Below are 20,963 nucleotides of genomic sequence, written 5' to 3' on the forward strand. Positions count from 1 at the left end.
ATTTAGTGAATCAAAATAGTAACTGTTATTCTCTTCAAGGCAATTCATTTGAAATCATTGGTTGCTAAATATTTTCCATTCTAGTTGAACTAGTTAATTGTTGAAATAGAAACATAATGTGAACTATACTTTTTCAAAGTAAAAGTTTAAAATTTAATTCTATAAATAGAAAATAATGAAGTTAACACTTTGCTTAAGCATGTTGTTGCTGTGATTATGGAAATAAAAGTTTCTAATTGTTAATCATAACTGAAATATTAATTTCAAATATAATTCAAAATTATATCCATAAGATATGCTACATATTGAGGTACAGATTATTTTCTGGTCAAATGTAGCAAAAAATAAGCTACTATGTTGGGTATACATGGCCATATAAATTTCATAGTAATTTAATGATTACTTTTTTGATCTGGATTATTTTGCATGTCTTGAATGCACAAAATAATTGCTTTAAGCTCTTTAAATTAACTTTAGATTGATGATTTTAAAGACAGATTTATTTTAATGGGAAAAGAGATTTTATTATACTTTTTAATTCTGAATAAAATTTTATGTTTTTTCCTTAAAGTTACATGGATCTTTATCTTTTATAACTCACTTTAATTTAGGTGGACTTCAGTTTAAATTTTAAGGCTTGTTACCATCGTTGTATTTCATGCTTTCTTTTGCCTGAAATTTCCCATAAGATTTTGTTTCTATAAGTAATGTTGAGAAAAAATGAAAGAAGCTTTTCTTAAATGAATGTTGCCACAGTGATCATTAAAGCTGATAAAACTCATCTGTGGGGAATCTTTCATATTTTGAGTTATATTTTTTAATTTTTTTTAAATGAATAGCCAACACAAATGAAAAATAGGTGATTTGTAAATTATGATTAGTTTTCTTTTATCCTCTGAAAATATGTTGTATTTTATTGACTTTCTAGCAGAAACATTTTAAAACTAAATTAATTTTTAAAATTCATGCTTCATGACCAAGGTGTTTTATAGAACTTAGTATAACAAATATAGTAATAGATAACATTTTTTTTAACTACCAACCAGGCATTTATTTTATGTACTTTATACATATTAACTCATTTGATTTTCACATAAGTGGTATGAGTTGGGTACTGTTTAATCTTTTCTTTTTTTTACAGATAATAAAACTGAAATACAAAGTTTAAGTAAGTTGGCTAAAATCACACCATTATTTAGTGATAGAGCCAGGATTTGAAAATTACTTGTCTATGCTGATACCTGATTTTTTAGTTATTTCATTCTATTGCCTCTCTCATAAATATACATTTAGTATCATTTAAGATTATTATTGTTTTATTATACCATATTATAAACTCTATGCTGAAACATATAATTTTAATATTTATTCACTAATAAGTTTATTAATGAGCAAATATATTGAGCACTGACTGTGTAAAAGTTTTTCCAGGCGTTAGAACAGAAAGAAAGAAAATAGGTGTAAATTGATATATTTTCTTTGTTGATTATTGGGTAAAAATGAAAATAAGTGTGTTGTTAATGTATAAAAGCATATAATTGTTTTTGTTTCCTTATTCATGCAGTTTCTATCTCTGGTATTTTAGTAAAACTTTAATCTGGAAAAATGGTTTCTTCGAGGCCAATAATTTATAAATCATTAATTTATAAATTTCAGGTAACACATTTGTAGAAAATATTACTATACGTAGATAGATACCAGGAGGGTTTTTGTTGTTGTTGTTGTTGTTTCTTGCTGCTTTATTTTCAGTTAATACTGTCTTCTGAAATAAATGAAACTAGTATTGTAAGTTTGAAAGATACTGAACTAATTCAGCATTTTCACACAGGTTTATTACTATATTGTGGCTCATGGAGAAATGTGCCTGAATTAATTCTTGCTGCCAAATGTTGTCATTGGAACATTAGGAAAAAATAATGAAGTAAAATAAGAGAAAGCTGTAGATATTTTGCTTGTAGAAATGCTTTTCATTATACGCTTAGTGAATCCTTCGGATTCCACTAGATGGTGCTAGCTTACTAAATGCTACACAGTGCCTAGTACAAAGCTGAAAGGGACTTGGCAGATCTGCCAGTCCAGGCTTCTTAGTTTACAGATGGAAAAACAGACCTACATAGTTTTCATCTAACTTCTGGCATAGGTGGGACTAGAATCCTCATTTCCTGATTCCTGTTTCAGTATTCTTTTTTTTTCTTTTTTTTCTGTACAACCTGTACGATCCTGAAGGACTTCTGATGGAAATTGAAAATCTCATGTGTAACTCAGCACATAGGTACATAGATGTCAAGCATAGCAGTCATGGAGCAACTAAAGGAGGGAGACCTTACCAAACACTTATTTAGTGAAAACCTTCAGCCTAATCAAAAATCGTTATTTTTGCTGTTCCTTACAGGAAAGTTTTGTTTTTTTTTTTCCCCTCCTGTGGCAGGAGTGTTTTATTAGACCATTGGCTCATTTCTGTGGGAGGAATTCTTTGAAATAGATATTTCTAACAAGTATAGCCAAATGCTAATTTTGCTGCAGGCAATGGCTATTTGACGGATGAATGTACTTGACTTTAGTTTTATTTTGTGGGACCTAGAAAACTTAAAGGGCTACTAAGGAATATATTGAAGCTGTAGACTCAAGAAGATTTAAGCAATTCTGTATTATATGAAAGGCCTTTGAAAGAGACTGTTGAATGTTTGGGGGTTTTATTTGCTTTATTTTGGATGGGTTGTAGAAGAAATGTCAGAAATTTTGAGTAGGAGAGAATAATTTTCTTAGAGATGTTGAGGAAGTAATGATACTCTAACAGAAGTCTTGCTATAGGTCTATTTTGTTCAGTTCTCATCCTTTATTTGACAACAAAGAATTTCTGAGATTAAAAGAGGAAGGAGGTCAATTTATTCTAACTTCCTTTCCATCTAGATTCTGCCTTTTGATCCAGTGTGTTGACTGGATCAAATTACCGTTTAATCAGTTGTGTATAGACATTTCTGAGTGTGTATTAATATCCAATTCCTTCTTCAAGTTTTAGCTCAGACATATCTCTTTGAAGCCTTATTTGGTCACTGCAGTTACAGTTTACTAACTCCTTGTTTTTATGAGGATGATTGTTAGGAAACAATAACTATTACTTTTAGTACGAACGTGTGAAAGTGTTATACATACTACTGAAAATATTTTAAGCCTCCCAATAGTATGAAATCATTCCCATTGCACAAAAAAAGGAACAAAGGATTAGAGAAGTTAAATAACTTGTTTATATGTATAGCTATTTTCAAATAGGCGTGTGTTATTAAAATGCAGGACTGCCTGCCTCGGGGCCTGTTCATTAGTGGTATACCCTGAAGTGAAGTGAAAGTCGCTCAGTTGTGTCGACTCTTTGCGACCCCACGGACTGTACAGTCCATGGAATTCTCCAGGCCAGAATACTGGAGTGGGGAGCCTTTCCCTTCTCCAGGGGATCTTCCCAACCCAGATCTCCTACATTGCACATGGATTCTTTACCAGCTGACCCACAAGGGAAGTCCAGGAATACTGGAGTGGGTAGCCTATCTCTTCTCCAGCGGATCTTCCCAACCCAGGAATCGAACCAGAGTCTCCTGCATTGCAGGTGGATTCTTTACCAGCTGAGCTATCAGGGAAGCCTTAGTGATATATACCATACTGCTTGTTGATTAAATGGGGCACTGGTCCTGTTAGCACAGTCCCAGAGAAAACATGATTTACGTGACTCCTGTGATGATTGTAGATGGCAGATCTTTATTGTCATAGCTTTTTTTTTTTTTTTTGCTTTAAATATTTTTACTGTAACACTGGAAAAACACAAATGAATTTTTGTGGACAGTCCATTTTTGAGGCCATGCTATCTGGTGCACACAAATTTATAACTGTTATCAGTTCAGTTCAGTCGCTCAGTCGTGTCTGACTCTTTGCAACCCCATGAATTGCGGGACTCCAGGCCTCCTTGTCCATCACCAACTCCCGGAGTTCACTCAAACTCACATCCATCGAGTCGGTGATGCCATCCAGCCATCTTATCCTCTGTTGTCCCCTTCTCTTCCTGCCCCCAATCCCTCCCAGCATCAGAGTCTTTTCCAATGAGTCAACTCTTCGCATGAGGTGGCCAAAGTACTGGAGTTTCAGCTTTAGCATCATTCCTTCCAAAGAAATCCCAGAGCTGATCTCCTTTAGAATGGACTGGTTGGATCTCCTTGCAGTCCAAGGGGCTCTCAAGAGTCTTCTCCAACACCACAGTTCAAAAGCATCAATTCTTTGGTGCTCAGCTTTCTTCACAGTCCATCTCTCACATCCATACATGACCACTGGAAAAACCATAACCTTGACTAGACAGACCTTTGTTGGCAAAGTACTGTTTCTGCTTTTCAATATGCTATCTAGGTGGGTCATAACTTTTCTTCCAAGGAGTAAGCATCTTTTAATTTCATGGCTGCAGTCACCACCTACAGTGATTTTAGAGCCACCAAAAATAAAGTCTGCCACTATTTCCACTGTTTCCCCATCTATTTCCCATGAAGTGATGGGACCAGATGCCATGATCTTCGTTTTCTGATTGTTGAGCTTTAAGCCAACTTTTTCACTCTCCTCTTCCACTTAACTGTTATAGGTTTCTGTTAAATTGACCCATTTTATCATCTTTAATGTCCCTTTTCAACTGTATCAGAGATTTCTTCCTCGGTCTTATGTGTCTGACAAAATAAAACCAGCTTTATTTTGAACTCAGGACTTTTCTGACATTCTTAAAAATTATTGGGAACCTCAGTTAGCTTTCATTTATATGGGTCGTATATATCAATATTTACTGTATTAGAAAAAACTGAGATGTTTGTTTTTATTTGTTAATTCATTCAAAGTTTAATAAAGTCTTTGCATTTGTAACAGTTTTAGAATAATAATTGTATTTTTAAACAAAAAAAATACGATAAGAAGAGGGTCATTGTTACACACATTTGCAAATCTCTTTAATGTCTAACTTAAGACAGCTGGATTTCCGTGTGTCCTTCTGCATTCAATTTGCTACAATATCACACCTCATGTAGCCTCTGGAAAGCTCCACTATACACTCTTGAGCAAATGGGAGTAGAAAAGACAAATGGCCTCTTAGAATTTTTATGAAAACAGGTTTAACTCCATGAAATCCTTAAAAAGTATCTCTGGATGGGGACACTGGACCACACTTTGAGAACTGCTGGTTTAGTGTTTACATAATACATCTCTCTTTAACCTTTCATTTACAGTGTTTCTACAAGTTCTCTTCTTGGAATTTTTGTACTATACCAGAAAAATGTGTTGTTTTGTTATTGTTTTAGCTAAAATGCCTGACAAATTCAGTTTGATTTGTAGCTTTTAAGTCCCTGATAGTGTAATCAATAATTAAGTACAATTATTGAGATATTTGAGATTCAATTACTCTATTACTATTTGATTCTATTTGTTCTACTTGTTCCGCTTGTTTCCCCTCTTTACTTGCCTTCTTTTGCTCTTGCTGAGGATTTAAATTATTCTATTTTTCTTTTATATTTTCAGGTTTATATTATTTTACTATTCTTTTGGCTTAGCATAGATGTTATATCATTCCTTCTTTCTTTACCAAATCTAAGTTTATTTACCACCTTCCTCTTTATTCCAAGGCAATTCTAGGATCTTAGAAAATTTAATTTGTTCCCTCCCAACTTAATGTACTATCAGTGAGTTATTAACTCTGCGTGCATATATATGTGTCTATATGTATGTTTTGAACGCCTTAAGACAACATTATTTTATATAGTCAGTATCATTTGGGTTTTCCAAATTTGCTGACATGTTGAATGCACCACTTTAATAGCATCATCATTTAGGAATTTAAATAGTTCTGCTGGAATTCTATCACCTCCATTAGCTTTATTGGCAACAGTGCTTCCTAAGATCATGGCATCTGGTCCCATCACTTCATGGGAAATAGATGGGGAAACAGTGGAAACAGTGTCAGACTTTATTTTTTGGGGGCTCAAAAATCACTGCAGATGGTGACTGCAGCCAGGAAATTAAAAGACGCTTACTCCTTGGAAGAAAAGTTGTGACCCACCTAGATAACATATTGAAAAGCAGAGACATTGCTCTGCCAACCAAGGTCCGTCTAGTCAAGGCTATGGTTTTTCCAGTAGTCATGTATGGATGTGGGAGTTGGACTGTGAAGAAAGCTGAGCACCAAAGAATTGATGCTTTTGAACTGTGGTGTTGGAGAAGACTCTTGAGAGTCCCTTGGACTGCAAGGAGATCCAACCAGTCCATTCTAAAGGAGATCAGCTCTGGGATTTCTTTGGAAGGAATGATGCTAAAGCTGAAACTCCACTACTTTGGCCACCTCGTGCAAAGAGTTGACTCATTGGAAAAGACTCTGATGCTGGGAGGGATTGGGGGCAGGAGGAGAAGGGGACAACAGAGGATGAGATGGCTGGATGGCATCACTGACTCGATGGATGTGAGTTTGAGTGAACTCCGGGAGTTGGTGATGGACATGGAGGCCTGGCATGCTACGATTTATGGGGTTACAAAGAGTCAGACACGACTGAGCAACTGAATTTAACTGAACTGAAGGCCCACTTGACTTTTCACTCCACAATGTCTGGCTCTGAGGAGAGACTACACCATCGTGGTTATCCACGTCATAAAGATCTTTTTTTGGTACAACTTTTCTGTGTATTCTTTCCATCTCCTCTTGCTGTCTTCTGCTTCTGTTATGTCTTTATAATTCCCGTCCTTTATTGTAGCCATCTTTGGATGAAATGTTCCTTTGATATTTCCAGTTTTCTTGGAGAGATCTCTAGTGTTTCCCTTTCTGTTGTTTTCCTCTATTTCTTTGCATTGTTCATTGTTCGTGCTAGTAAGGTTATGCTCAAAATTTTCCAAGCTAGGCTTCAGAATTACATGAACCAAGAACTTCAAGATGATCAATCTGGATTTAGAAAAGGCAGAGGAACCAGAGATCAAATTGTCAACATTTGCTGGATCATAGAGAAAGCAAGGGAATTCCAGGAAAAACCTCTAGCTCTGTTTCATTGACTAAAGTCTTTCACTGTGTGAATCATAACAAACTGTAGAAAACTCTTAAAGAGATGGGAGTACAGTATCCTGCATCCTGAGAAACCTGTATGTGGGTCAAGAAGCAACAGTTAGAATCCAGTATGGAATAACTGACTAGTTCAGGATTGAGAAAGGAGTATGACAAGGCTGGGTGTCACCCTGTTTGTTTAACTTATATGCAGAGCACATCATGCAAAATGCTGGGCTGTATGATTTACAAGCTGGAATCAAAATTGCTGGGAGAAATATCAGATAAGCAGATGATACCACTCTAATGGCAATAAGTGAAGAGGAACTATAGAGCCTCTTGATGAGGGTGAAGCAGGAAAGTGAAAAAGCTGGCTTAAAACTCAATATTAAAACAAACAAACAAACTACTAAGATCATGGCATCCAGTCCCATCACTTCATGGCAAATAGAAGGGAAAAGGGTAGAGCAGTGACAGATTTCCTCTCCGTGGGCTCTAAAATCGCTGTGGATGGTGACTGCAGCCATGAAATTAGATGCTTCTTGGCAGGAAAGCTATGACAAACCTAGACAGTGTTAAAAAGCAAAGACATGATTTTGCCAACAAAGGTCTATGTAGTCAATGCTATGTGTGGTCTTTCCAGTAGTCATGTATGGATGTGAAAGCTGTACAATAATGGAGGCAGAGCACTGAAGAATTGATGCCTTTGAACTCTGGTGCTGGAAAAGACTCTTGAAAGTCCCTTGGACTGCAAGGAGATCAAACCAGTAGATTTAGGAAATCAACCTTGAATACTGTTTGGAAGGACTAACTATGATGCTGAAGCTCCAATACTTTGGCCACCTGATGCAAACAGCTAACTCATTGGAAAAGACCCTGATGCTAGGAAAGATTGAAGGCAGGAGAAGAGGGCAACAGATGACAAGACGGTTGGATGGCATCAATGGACAGGAACATGGGCAGACTCCAGGAGTTGGTGAGAGACAAAGAAGCCTGGCATGCTGTAGTCCATGGTGTCACGAAAAATTGGACATGACTTGGCAACTGAAAAACACCAATAAAAGTCACTTTTTAAACCTTTCCATCGATCTTTATTCTACCTTTTGTCTGTGATATCCCTTTCCCCTGAAGACTATGCATGCGCACACACACGCACACACACACACCACATCTGTGTGTATGTATTTTGAGATACCTACTTGTCATCTGATATGCATTTGCTACATTGTGATTGTATCCTATTTTATTGTGGTTTTCCTTGCCTAGGTTCATGTGCAACAACCTCATTGTTGATCCTTGGAAGAAAAAAATATTTCCCCTTTAAAGACTTTTTTTTTTGGCCATTGTTTTCATCAGTTTACTCTGATATTCCTACTGTAGTGACTTTTGTGTTCACCCTGCTTGAATCCACTGTACCTCTGAAACCAGTGGTTTGGCATCTTTATTCAGTCATGAAAATTTCTGAGCTATCATTTCTTTATATAAATATATAGATGTAGATATATATTCCCTCTGTATTCTATAACCCCCTTTATATTTTATAATTCTCTGACATTTCCCTTGCATCTCTATGTGCCATTCTGGATGTTTCCTTGTGACTCAAATTATAGTTCACTAATTCTCTCTTTAGCTGTGTCTAATATAATGTGCGATCCATTCGTAAAAGTCTTGTTTGTAGTTATATAGGTTTTCAAGTTTAAAACTTTTATTTGCTTCTTTGGTTTAGAATTCAATTCATATTTTATAGTACCTCATACATAAATTTTAAACTTTAATTTTCTTTAATAGGCTCAGCAGAGTTTTGATAATTTCTGTGTCTGGTAACTCTATTATCTGGATACCTTGTGGATAGTTTCGATTATATGTTGTTTTCTGGCTCAGTCTTCACCTGATGTTATCCCACTGTTTAGTTTTTTTGTTATTTTAAAGTCAGAGAATACTAAGAAAAACAAAACTACAGAATCATTCTGAGGCGATGATTTTATTATTTTTTTCTCCAGCAGTCTTTGCTGTTTAAAGCTACAAGCATTAGCAATTTCTGTTTGGCTAAGTCCATATTTTGGCATTGATATTATTTAATCTGGGCTTCAGTACCTTGGGAACTAGTCTATATTTGCATTAATGTGTAGCACATGGAGGTCCTAACCATACGTAAGGCAGGGATTCTTATTCCTCTTTTGCTGAGAGGAGATGTGAGGTCAATTTTGATCCCCTGGTGCTACAAGCTTTCGTTTTTCAGATTAATCGATATCCTGAATGATATCCATGTGTTCACCTCATCTCTTCTGGAACTTAATCCTCTTATTCTACATAATATCATTAATTCTTATGTGCCTTCAACTATGTTTATATTTTTTTCTCATTGCCTAGTACATTGTTACTGTAAACAGAATGTCTTTGCTACATTTTCTATTTTGCCCCTTCTCCCCTCAGGTCTTCTTTTGACCTACTTGGTATTTCCCCCCTCATTTCCTCCTTTCTTCCTCAATTGTTTTATAGTTATATACTTTATTAATTTAGTGGTAGCCAAAGAAATTATAAAATACACTCAGTTTCTCTCAAGTTAATTGATTTTTCAGAATTTTAAGTGTATTTTTATTGAACCCTTTAAGATATACAATTATGGGTATTTTATACAGTCAGTGTTTGCACGTATTTGCCCATGTTTATTGCTTTTATGCCCTTAATTCTTTTTTTCATTTAAGATCTTAAATCACCTTCATTCTTCATGATACAGATACTTTAAAAATTTTTCTCTAAGAAGAGAACCAGTTTATGGAAGATTCAGTTTTTCTGTAAATGAATATACTTAATGTTTATTGTTGAATTATAATTTAACTTGGTGTATTTTTCTAAATTGAATTTCATTTTCTTTCAATAATCTATAAATATTATTTTATTACTTTTTAAATTTCAATGTTGCTTTAAGAAATCAGCTCTTAAATTTCTGAAACTTTGAGCATATTTCCCATGTCTTTTCAAGTATTTTTTCTTGTTATTCATGTTATGAATTTGTATTCTGATGTGTCTAGACATCGGTTTCTTTTTAATTCATCCTTCTGGGGTCTAATGAAATTATTGAACTTGTGACTTTCACTTTTGAAGTTTATCTGTTAGTCATTATCCCTTCAAAAGTTATCTTCCTCATTTTGTTGAAGTGCTTCACATACACTACATCTTCTGACTCTTGTCTCCACATTTCCTATATTCTATCTTTCTGTCTTTCTTTACTTCCTCTAGTTAATTTCTATACATCCCAATTAATAATTTCTAATTTACTGTTAATCCTAGTCATTGAGTTTTTATTTTGAGTTAATTCTGATTTTCGTGTGGGTCTAGCTTTGTTGGAATTTGTTATTTCTGATAACTCTTACGGCATCTTATTTCTTTGTGTATTTCATGTGCTTTTTTGTCACCTGTTTATTTCCCTTAGGACTTAAACTTTGTGTTTTTTTCCTAGTTATGAGATTAAAGTTTGTTCTTTAGAGACTTTTTCAGATTCCAAAGGACAGAAGTAATATAGAATCATTTGTGCTACATCTTTGGTGGAAGTTTTCTGCTCACCATTATTGTGAATTTGAATTGCAAACCTATGGGAGAGTCATCTTGTGTTTATTATTTTAAAGGGAGGACTGTTTCCCTTTTTCACTGAATATTGAGGTTTTGAGATAGGTAGTTTAATTTCCTGTCTTCTGGTTGGGTATAGCTGATTGGGATCCCAGTTTACTTGGGGTTGTCTGTCATACTTGCTTACTGTTGGTGAATTTTAAGTTTTGTTTCCTCAAATTGTGAGGCTATAGAAATTGATCTTCATATTCATCGGATTTAATAAGTTTTCTCACTCTGAAAACTTGCTTTGTCATTCCGCTTACTTCTCTTTGCCTACCATATCTATTCAGATTTTGGACTGGGAATTCTTCCTTAACAGCTCATTTGGAAACCCTTTAAAAAAATGTAGTTACTGTTTTTAGTTATTTTCAAGGGTAAAGATCTCACTATGTGAATAGAAATTTCTGGAAATGGAATTTTGTATCTTTTTCTAACTTTTAATCTACACAATCTTATTTTCTATAAATTGTAATATAAAGTGATAAAATAACAATCCATATTCCCACCATCGAGATAGAGCCAGTATTGATGAACTTTCTAGATTGCTTTTTATCTATTTAAAAAATCACTACTGTAATATTGTTTTGAAATTAACTTTATTCACTTAACATTAAATTGTGAATAATTGTGCATGTCATATTTTTTTTAATTCTAGTTGAATTTATCAAGTCAATGATACTTGAGCAGATATTCTTTCTATATTCATTTTCTATTTCCATGAGGACACAACCCAGTCTTAGGACTGTACAAGAAGTTATGAGTTTTATATTATAAGTAAAGCTATTTTTAGAAAAACAGATTTTCATATTTATAATAGACATGTGAAAACTATAAATAATTTATATATGTTAACAGAAAAGATATATCATGCCTATTACTTCAGGAAATTAGAAAAAAAATTATCACATATAACTAATAAGAAAATAAAAACTATAATAAGCATAGCTAATACCTGAATAGAGATTCAAAACTCTTTGAGGAATAGCAAATGTAAAATGGTAAACAAAATGACCTGCTTTATGAAGAAGATATGTTATACAAAAAAATGTGATCAAAATATGAAATCACTTGAATGAACACTATCTGTAACAATTCAGTCAGTGATGCCTACTTTTTCTATGTAAATGAATCTACTTAAGATAGAGATTAAAGAAGGTTTAGATAATTAAGTAAAGTTTAATTAAATATTAAAAATGTTTAATAAAACCTATGATTATCAAAGTATATGTAAAATGGTGTGCTCTAGGCATATATTTTTTATTCTAATAGTGAAGTAACAGTTTATTGTTTTTGTTTAGTCCTTAAGTTGTGTCTGACTCTTTTACAACCCCATAGACTGTAGCCCACCAGGCTTCTCTGTCCATGGGATTTCCCAGGCAAGAATACTGGAGTGGGTTGCTATTTCCTTCTCCAGGGGAACTTCCCAACACAGGGATCAAATCTGCGTCTCCTGCACTGGCAGGTGGATACTTTACCACTGAATGACCTGAGAAAACCTCATGGACATTGCTCCATTGCATTTTGATATGTTTGTTTCTGCGGTTAAACTAGAGGTTAACTTGATTTTACTCCTTCATAAATGGTTTCTGCTCAACTACCTGAATAATATATCCTTTGTCCTTGATTAATAAATTCAGTAAGACATCTTATTGTCAGTAAACTCACATAAGTTTTTCTTAGAATATAATGTTTTTAAACTATAGATTTTTCTTCCTTCATTTCTGGAAAAAATTTTTTAAATAAATTTGAAATCTTTTTTGGCTTGGTTCTATTTCTCAATCATAGATGATCCATATTTTGGTTGACTTTGTCAGGTCTGTTTTTATCTAATTAATGTAATCTATGTCATTTTATCTTTGCTGCTAAATATTTTATTCTCAGTGTGGCTATCTCTTCTTTGTGAGCCATCCAATCTTTAGCTCTCTGTCCTTACACTGGTTTTTCCAAATGATTTATCACTTCTGTTATGGTGCTATTTTGGTCCATTTGTTTACCTACCTCTGTTATTTTAGTATATTTGCATTCTCATTACATTAAATTTCTTTAAATGTTCTTTCCTAGCCCCAAACATTTTCAACATATCTTCTTTTCTGTCTCATGTTTTCTTCAGAGCAGGATCCCTACTGTATTAGTTACATATTTTTCTGAAGCAAAGTGTCTCCAAATTTAGCAGTTTAAAACCACAGACATTTATTACCTCCCGTTTTCTGTGGATCAGGTATCTGGAATTGGCCTGGTTGGGTGGCTCTGGCTCAGGGTTTCTCTTGAGGTTGCAGTGAAGCGGTGTCACCAGGCTGCCGTCATCTCAAGGCTCAGTGAGGCTGAAAGGTCTACTTTCCATCTCACATTCACATGGTTGTTGGCAGACCTCAGTACATATTTTTCAGATGATTTCCTTTTCTTCATTAGGCATACACACGCAGGCACAAATGCACATCTTCCCCATCCTCCCGCATTGTTAACAGTTAGGCCAGTGTTTTATACATCCTGCCAAATCTCTTTTGCCGTTTCACTAAATTTCCTCTAAAATTTTGATCTTGAAATCTAACAGATATCCCCTCCTGTTTATAAACTGTGTTCCCACAATTTGGCTGTATAGCAAACCCTTCTAATGATTGATAGCATCAGTTTTTTCTCATTTTTGTTCAGTCCAACAACCATTTGGTGATAGTGGTAGTCAGAATTAAATATAGAATAACAATTCTATTCAGTACTTGCTCTGATTTTTTAAAAAATGTTGTTTTTAAATTATTATAGAATAAGTACATTCTCATTTAAGAGGAGAAGGAAATGGCAACCCACTCCAGTATTCTTGCCTGGAGAATCCCATGGACAGAGGAACCTGGTGGATTACAGTCCATGGGGTCACACAGAGTCAGACATAGCTGAGTGACTAACACTTTCACATTTAAGAATTAAAACAGAGAAGTATACAATGTATGCAGTTTAACTTCTCTCTGTCTGCTTCTTCCATTCTCTTTCTTATTTTGAGGAGTAACCACTATTTACAGTTGCTTACAAATCAATCTAGGCCTTGTTCGATGTAATACAATCATAGAGGTGTATATTTAATATGAGGTATACTCAATAGCTAAAATCCTATGTATGCAACTTGGATTTTACACACAAAAATACATCATGGCCATTCTTCTAGGCTAGTTCATATTGAAGGTTATACATATTCATTTTATAGATGCTCCATGATTTATTTGGGCTTCCCTTGTGGCTCAGCTGGTAAAGAATCCACCTGGGTTTGATCCCTGGGTTAGGAAAATCCCCTGGAGAAGAGAAAGGCTATCCACTCCAGTTCTGGCCTGGAGAATTCCATGGACTATATAGTCCATGATGTCACAAAGAGTTGGACATGACTGAGTGACTTTCATGTCATAATTTATTTTACTTTTCTCTTATTGATAGACATTTAACTTTTATCTATTCTTTGCTTTTTAAATAATATGGCAAGGAATCTCTTTATATGTTACTTCATAGTTGTGTGTGTGCTACTATATAATTGATTCCTAGAAGTAGACATGCTCAAACATTCCTTAGTATCTGAGGCTTGAAATCATGATGATTTCTCCAGATTGGAATCTCTGACGGAATCTCTATGGACAAGTGTACCTTCTCTGTATATTGATAGAGAATCATGGCGTCTTAATATCTGAAATCGGCTGATTTGTTGTTGTTTGGTCACTCGGCTGTGTCCAACTCTCTACAGCCCCATGGACTACAGCACACAGGCTTCCCAGTCCTTCACCTTCTGCCAGAGTTTGCTCAAACTCATGTCCATTGAGTCCACGATGCCAACCATGAGATCCAATGATCTCATCCTCTGCCATCCCCTTCTCTTCCTGCCTTTAGTCTTTCATCAGGGTCTTTTCTGATGAGTCAGCTCTTCCCATCAGGTGGCCAAAGTATTGGAGCATCAGCGTCAGCATCAGTCTAATTAGCTGATGGGCTTGAATTCTTCCTACCCTAACATGTCACACCCTGATTGTTGTTTCTCACATATTCAGGCAGCCCTGAGTGGTATCTTCAAGGAACAGCCAGGAGGTCAGCTTATTAGAATGAACCAAGAGAAGGGGATAGTAGAGGATTAGTTCAGAGATGGGGTATTGTGGGCCATTTTAAGGACTCTGAAAGGTCTCCTCGCCATTATTAAATATCTAAAAAGCAGTCGACACTCACTGTCTCCCTTCCACTGCACTGTGGCTTTCCTTCTATTACTCCATGGGGACCTCCAGCAAAATTCTTCTGCTGCATCATCACTTGCCAAGGCAGTGGCTCTTTTCTCCTCATTTGCCCACTCTGGCTCACACTGTCGACTGTATATAATTTAGTGTAAATAGAAATACCTTTGATAATTGTAAAATGTTTGTTTATTCATCACTGCCATCAGCACAGAATCTCATTTGCCTTTTTTCCCCCAATTATTCTCCTGCTTTATGTGCTGTTTCCTTTTACTTTTAGCTTTTGTGCCAGATTATTTGCCTTTCTTCATTGTCTAAACTAATGTTTCATACTTGGTTCTCCACTTAGGTGACCATTGAAAAGTTTCACAAGTACATTCCCTGCTCTAAATGACCTAATAGAAAATCCTGTTCTTGATTAGCTCTGAAAAACTTAAGAGCAATGTGCATGGCTTTTAAAAATATTAAGCTTATGGAAGTAGATTGCTTCAGGTATTTAAATATTTGATAAAGGATATTTTATTTTATACAACTACAAATCAATATTAATTAGCATTTTTGATTGAAATGACTTATTTTCTTGAGCAGGTTAATTGATGTTCAGTTCAGTTCGGTTCAGTTCAGTCGCTCAGTCATGTCCGACTCTTTGCAACACCATGAACCTCAGCGTGCCAGGCCTCCCTGTCCATCACTAACTCCTGGAGCTTACCCAAACTCATGTCCATTGAGTCGATGATGCCATCCAACCATCTCATCCTCTGTTGTCCACTTCTCCTCCTGCCCTCAATCTTTCCCAGCATCAGGGTCTTTTCAAATGAGTCAGTTCTTCACATCAGGTGGCCAAAGTATTGAAGTTTCAGCTTCAACATCAGTCCTTCCAATGAACACCTAGGACTGATTTCCTTTAGGATGGACTGGCTGGATCTTCTTGCAGTCCAAGGGACTCTCAAAAGTCTTCTCCAACACCACAGTTAAAATTATCAATTTTTTGGCACTCAGCTTTCTTTATAGTCCAACTCTCACAACCATACATGACTACTGGAAAAACCATAGTTTGACTAGACAGACCTTTGTTGACAAAGTAATGTCTCTGCGTTTTAATATGCTATCTAGGTTGGTCATAACTTTTCTTCCAAGGAGTAAGTGTCTTTTAATTTCATGGCTGCAATCACCATCTGCAGTGATTTTGGAGCCCCAAAATAGTCTGACACTCTTTTCACTGTTTCCCCATCTATTGCTCATGAAGTGATGGGACCGGATGCCATGATCTTCGTTTTCTGAATGTCGAGCTTTAAGCCAACTTTTTCACTCTCCTCTTTCACTTTCATCAAGGGGCTTTTTAGTTCCTCTTCACTTTCTGCCATAAGGGTGGTGTCATCTGCATATCTGAGGTTATTGATATTTCTCCCGGGAATCTTGATTCTAGCTTGTGCTCTTCCAGCCCAGCATTTCTCATGATGTACTCTATATAAAAGTTAAATAAACAGGGTGACAATACACAGCCTTGACGTACGCCTTTTGCTATTTGGAACCAATCTGTTGTTCCATGTCCAGTTGTAACTGTTGCTCCCTGACCTACATATAGGTTTCTCAAGAGGCAGGTCAAGTGGTCTGGTATTCCCATCTCTTTCAGAATTTTCCAGTTTATTTCGATCCACGCAGTCAAAGGCTTTGGCATAGTCAATAAAGCAGAAATAGATGTTTTTCTGGAACTCTCTTGCTTTTTCCATGATCCAGCGGATGCTGGAAATTTGATCTCTGGTTGCTCTGCCTTTTCTAAAACCAGCTTGAACATCTGGAAGTTCATGGTTCACGTATTGGTGAAGCCTGGCTTGGAGAATTCTGAGCATTACTTTACTAGTGTGTGAGATGAGTGCAATTGTGCAGTAGTTTGAGCATTCTTTGGCATTGCCTTTCTTTGAGATTGGAATGAAAACTGACCTTTTCCAGTCCTGTGGCCACTGCTGAGTTTTCCAAATTTGCTGGTATATTGAGTGCAGCACTTTCACAGCATCATCTTTCAGAATTTGAAATAGCTCAACTGGAATTCCATTACCTCCACTAGCTTTGTTCGTAGTGATGCTTCCTAAGGCCCACTTGACTTCACATTCCAGGATGTCTGCTCTAGTTGAGTGATCCCATCATCGTGATTATCTGGTTCATGAAGATCTTTTTTGTACAGTTCTTCTGTATATTCTTGCCACCTCTTCTTAATATTTTCTGATTCTGTTAGTAGATATGATTACAAGGAATTCTACACTGAAGTATTTTCTGGTTCATCAGATTTTAAATTTGCTCAGTCATGTCCAACTCTTTGCAACCAGCCCATGGAACTCTTCCAGGCCAGAATACTGGAGTGGGTAGCCATTCCCTTCTTCAGCAGATCTTCCCAACCAGGTATTGAACCCAGGTCTCCCGCATTGCAGTCATTACCAGGTGAGCCACAAGGGAAGCCCAAGAATACTGGACTGGGTAGCCTGTCCCTGCTCCAGCAGATCTTCCCATCCCAGGAATTGAATCAGGGTCTCCTGCGTTGCCGGCAGATTCTTTACCAACTGAGCTATGAGGGAAGCCCATATTGAAGCTAATATTATTTATTATTGTATGTTATATATTATTTCTAATACCTTGGAGTTGATAACATATAGTTCATTCATTTTAGTTGAATATCTTATAGGGTAGAATAATTCAGTCCTTGATAACATCAGATAATAATTTTCTCTTGGTCATAATTGCTATTTTATATTACAGGTAAATACCATTACATTAATTCTAAATAAGAATTTTAAAAAGTACAAAAATGTCTGAATTAAAATTTGAGTCTTTCTTTAGTTCCTTTGTGTCTTCTATGCCTTTTCCTGCTTCTCTTAGGTATTGCAAAATTTTTCATTATGTGAAAATTTACATTTTAGCATAAAATTTTTTTATGAGAAGTAATCATCCATAACATTAAGTTGTTTATTTTACTCCAACTATTAGATATACTGTAATTAATAAAGTATTCTTAATATGTATCTTTGTGAAGTATTTTTACAATACACTCAGAATTCAAGTTATTATACTACCTGAATTTTTAAAAAAATGATACAGAGAATTAAGTTTTCTCATGAAATCTTGATAATATTACTGGATTCCTCCTTTTATTTATCCACTGTGGATATAAACAAACCATCTGCCCTTTCTGTAAATCACAGTATATAATAAAAGGAATAAATCTTGGATTAAATGCTTTAAATTCCTTCAGGAAAAATTAATTACATATATTCCCAATTTTAATTTGTATTCATAATTATGTTTCTTTTAAGATGATCTTTTAATTTATTATCATATAACATTTTTGGTAGAAAAACTATTTCATCATTTATTTGAAAAAGTTATTTTGTGCATGCTTGACAAAAAATCACAATGAGGTTCAGTTCCCTAATGTCTAGTTCAATGACTCCCATCTGCACGATACTCACAGAAGACATTCTGCTTACTAGTACTTACCCTAAACCTTAAATGATATTTCCAGTTTCTGGAAATGCTTATTTTATATAACATAGTAGTAGCTACAGAGAACTGTAGCTATATAGTCAAATGTTCACTCTAAATAAATTTTTTAAATATTTTTAATATCTTCCATGAAATGATTACAGACTTCCTTAGCATTTCTTTCCAGTGATGACTTTTTTTTTGACTTATTTAAACAACCTTCTCAGTTTTTTTCTTTATAGTCACTGAGCTATAGTCTAATCTGAGTCTCCTCTGATATTTTTTAGATGGAAATCATTGATTTTAAGTTTATTTGTGTAAAAAGAAGGCCACTGTCACAATCTTATAATACTAGACAAATATGCTAATATTTTATTGATATTAATAAGTTATACCTACTTCATTAGTGAATCTAAGGTAGCTATTTCAATGGTATGAAAATTACATTCTATTAGTATATAACCAACTTAACCAAACATTCAAAAATCAATGACTCTGAAACTGAATTTGAAACTGTTATTTTTTCAATGATTACACCCCCTCTCTTGTTATATTTTCATTTGAAATACAACATTCAATGCCCAATATATGACTTCTAGTATTTTGTTCAATTTTAAAGTGGTATATAATTGTCATTCAAAAATATGTCTCTTCGGTATAAGTTCAAATAATAATGCATTTTACACTTACACATATTTTTTCCTCAGGAAATTGAGCTAAGTCTTGTAATTAGGAATATTCAGAAATAAAAAGATGCATTTATTTAGAAGAAAATTGAAACTCTAGAGTTTGGAAGAATGTATGATAAAGTGATCCTGGAAAATTTTTCTTCCAGGTGGCTTAGAATCATTGAAAAATCTTCAGCAACTGATCATGGACCATAATCAGTTAATTAGTACAACAGGTCTTTGTGATACACCTACCCTTATATACCTGGATTGTTCACATAATCACCTTACTGAAGTTGAGGGCATTGAAAACTGTGGATTGCTCCAAATACTGAAGTTACAGGGAAATTATCTAAGTCAGGTAATTGATTTGAATTAATTGGATTAACACAAAATTTTTCTTTTGCTGCAAATATCAACCACACATTTTAAAAGCAGTTTGTTTAATTTTTATTCTTTTTGCTTATCAACTGAATTTCGCTTCCAGTTTAAACTATTATATACTTTTCACTATTTAAAAGCTGTTCAACATTATTACAATATCTATAAACAAATAAATTCAACATTAGTTTTTTATAATACTAAAATATAGATCATAACTTTTCAGTTATGATTCAGTGTATAAGTGGGACCAAATTTATCTGCAGTTGTAATTAAGATTTGTCATGAGGCCTTTTAATTAAAAATATGCTAATTATGAAAATAATTATTGGAAATTTATTTATAATAACACTCTCAAATATTATACTTTGATTTATGACATGCTGTTTATCAGAATATATCTGTTAGTTTTGGTAGGCTTTATATTTTTAAATTTGGTTAACTGACAAAAATGTTTTGCTTAATATAAGCTAATAACTCAACTTTAAATATAGCTTCCATTCTTGGGGAATCACGTTCTTCTCAGAGAACTGCACTTGGATGATAACAGCATTTCAACTGTGGAAACATTTTCTTCATACTGGCTGCCTTTACTGCAAATCCTGACTATCTCTCAAAACAGGTACAAGTATAATTTGCTTTATTAAGTTTAAAGGCAGTGAATCATTAATGTAAATGTATGATCTTCATAATAAGTAGAAAAGCTGTTAGGTTTTTCCAATAATTCAAGGAATGTACATTACAATAACTTGGTGCATAAATTATAAATCTAACTTCATGTATTGACATATCCTCAAATTTTAGTAGGATTTTAATTGTCACTGACCTTACTCACTTTGTTCCTTCTCAAAAATGTACTTATGGAAATTTCTCAGGGCAGATTTGTTTATATTTGTAAAGATACCCTCCTTGGAAAACATAGGAGGTAGTTAATTTAATTCAGGAGGATGTCTCATTCTCTCAAATGGTACTTATTAAGTCCTGGAAGAACGATTTTTAATCTGCTCTCAACTTGCATGTCTTTTTGAAACTGTTAAGACAGATTTAAATTTGATTTCCCTAAGGATATAAAGTAACACTTAAAAAAATACCTTAATATTAAATCGAGATGGGTACCTGCCAGAGAAGATCCATTTGAAACCACCAAACATCTGGATCTTTGCAGAGAATAGCTGTCTAAAACTGAAACTGAAACAAGAGTACAAAATGTATATGCCTCCCTCTGTTTAATATTTCATTGAGGCCTATTAACTCTAATATGATTAATTTGGTCATCAAAGGCACAAGAAGTAAGGGAAAGGAGCTATCTTTTACAAGAAGTTGTTTCTGCGAGTGGTATAATTCTTGTAAAACAAGTGAACAAAGACAACTCATTGTTTTATATATATATATATCCCCTCCCAAACATAAGTTTCTTTCAATTTCTGTCACAATAGTGCTCATCCCTTGAGTCCTAAATGATTTGACTTCTACCCATTAAACTATTCCACAATTTGACATGTCGAAAACTGAATTTGTATTTTAAAATTCCTTCTAGTTGTTCTAATCATATCTAAAATATGAAAGTTGATTTGCCTGTAAAAAGATATTTATTTCTGAACAGCA

General features: G+C 34.6%; 1 protein-coding gene across 1 annotated transcript in view; it reads left to right on the forward strand.

The window, feature by feature from the left end:
* Window positions 1-20,963, forward strand: part of LRRIQ1 (leucine rich repeats and IQ motif containing 1) — a 220,484-nt gene that overhangs the window by 48,777 nt on the left and 150,744 nt on the right. The window contains exons 10-11 of the mRNA XM_052641127.1: window positions 19,145-19,338; window positions 19,853-19,980. Of these exons, the coding sequence (XP_052497087.1) occupies window positions 19,145-19,338; window positions 19,853-19,980 (322 nt within the window). The remainder of the gene's footprint in view (window positions 1-19,144; window positions 19,339-19,852; window positions 19,981-20,963) is intronic.

This window comes from Budorcas taxicolor, chromosome 5 (assembly GCF_023091745.1).
Source record: "Budorcas taxicolor isolate Tak-1 chromosome 5, Takin1.1, whole genome shotgun sequence".
NCBI classification, from domain to species: Eukaryota; Metazoa; Chordata; class Mammalia; order Artiodactyla; family Bovidae; genus Budorcas; species Budorcas taxicolor.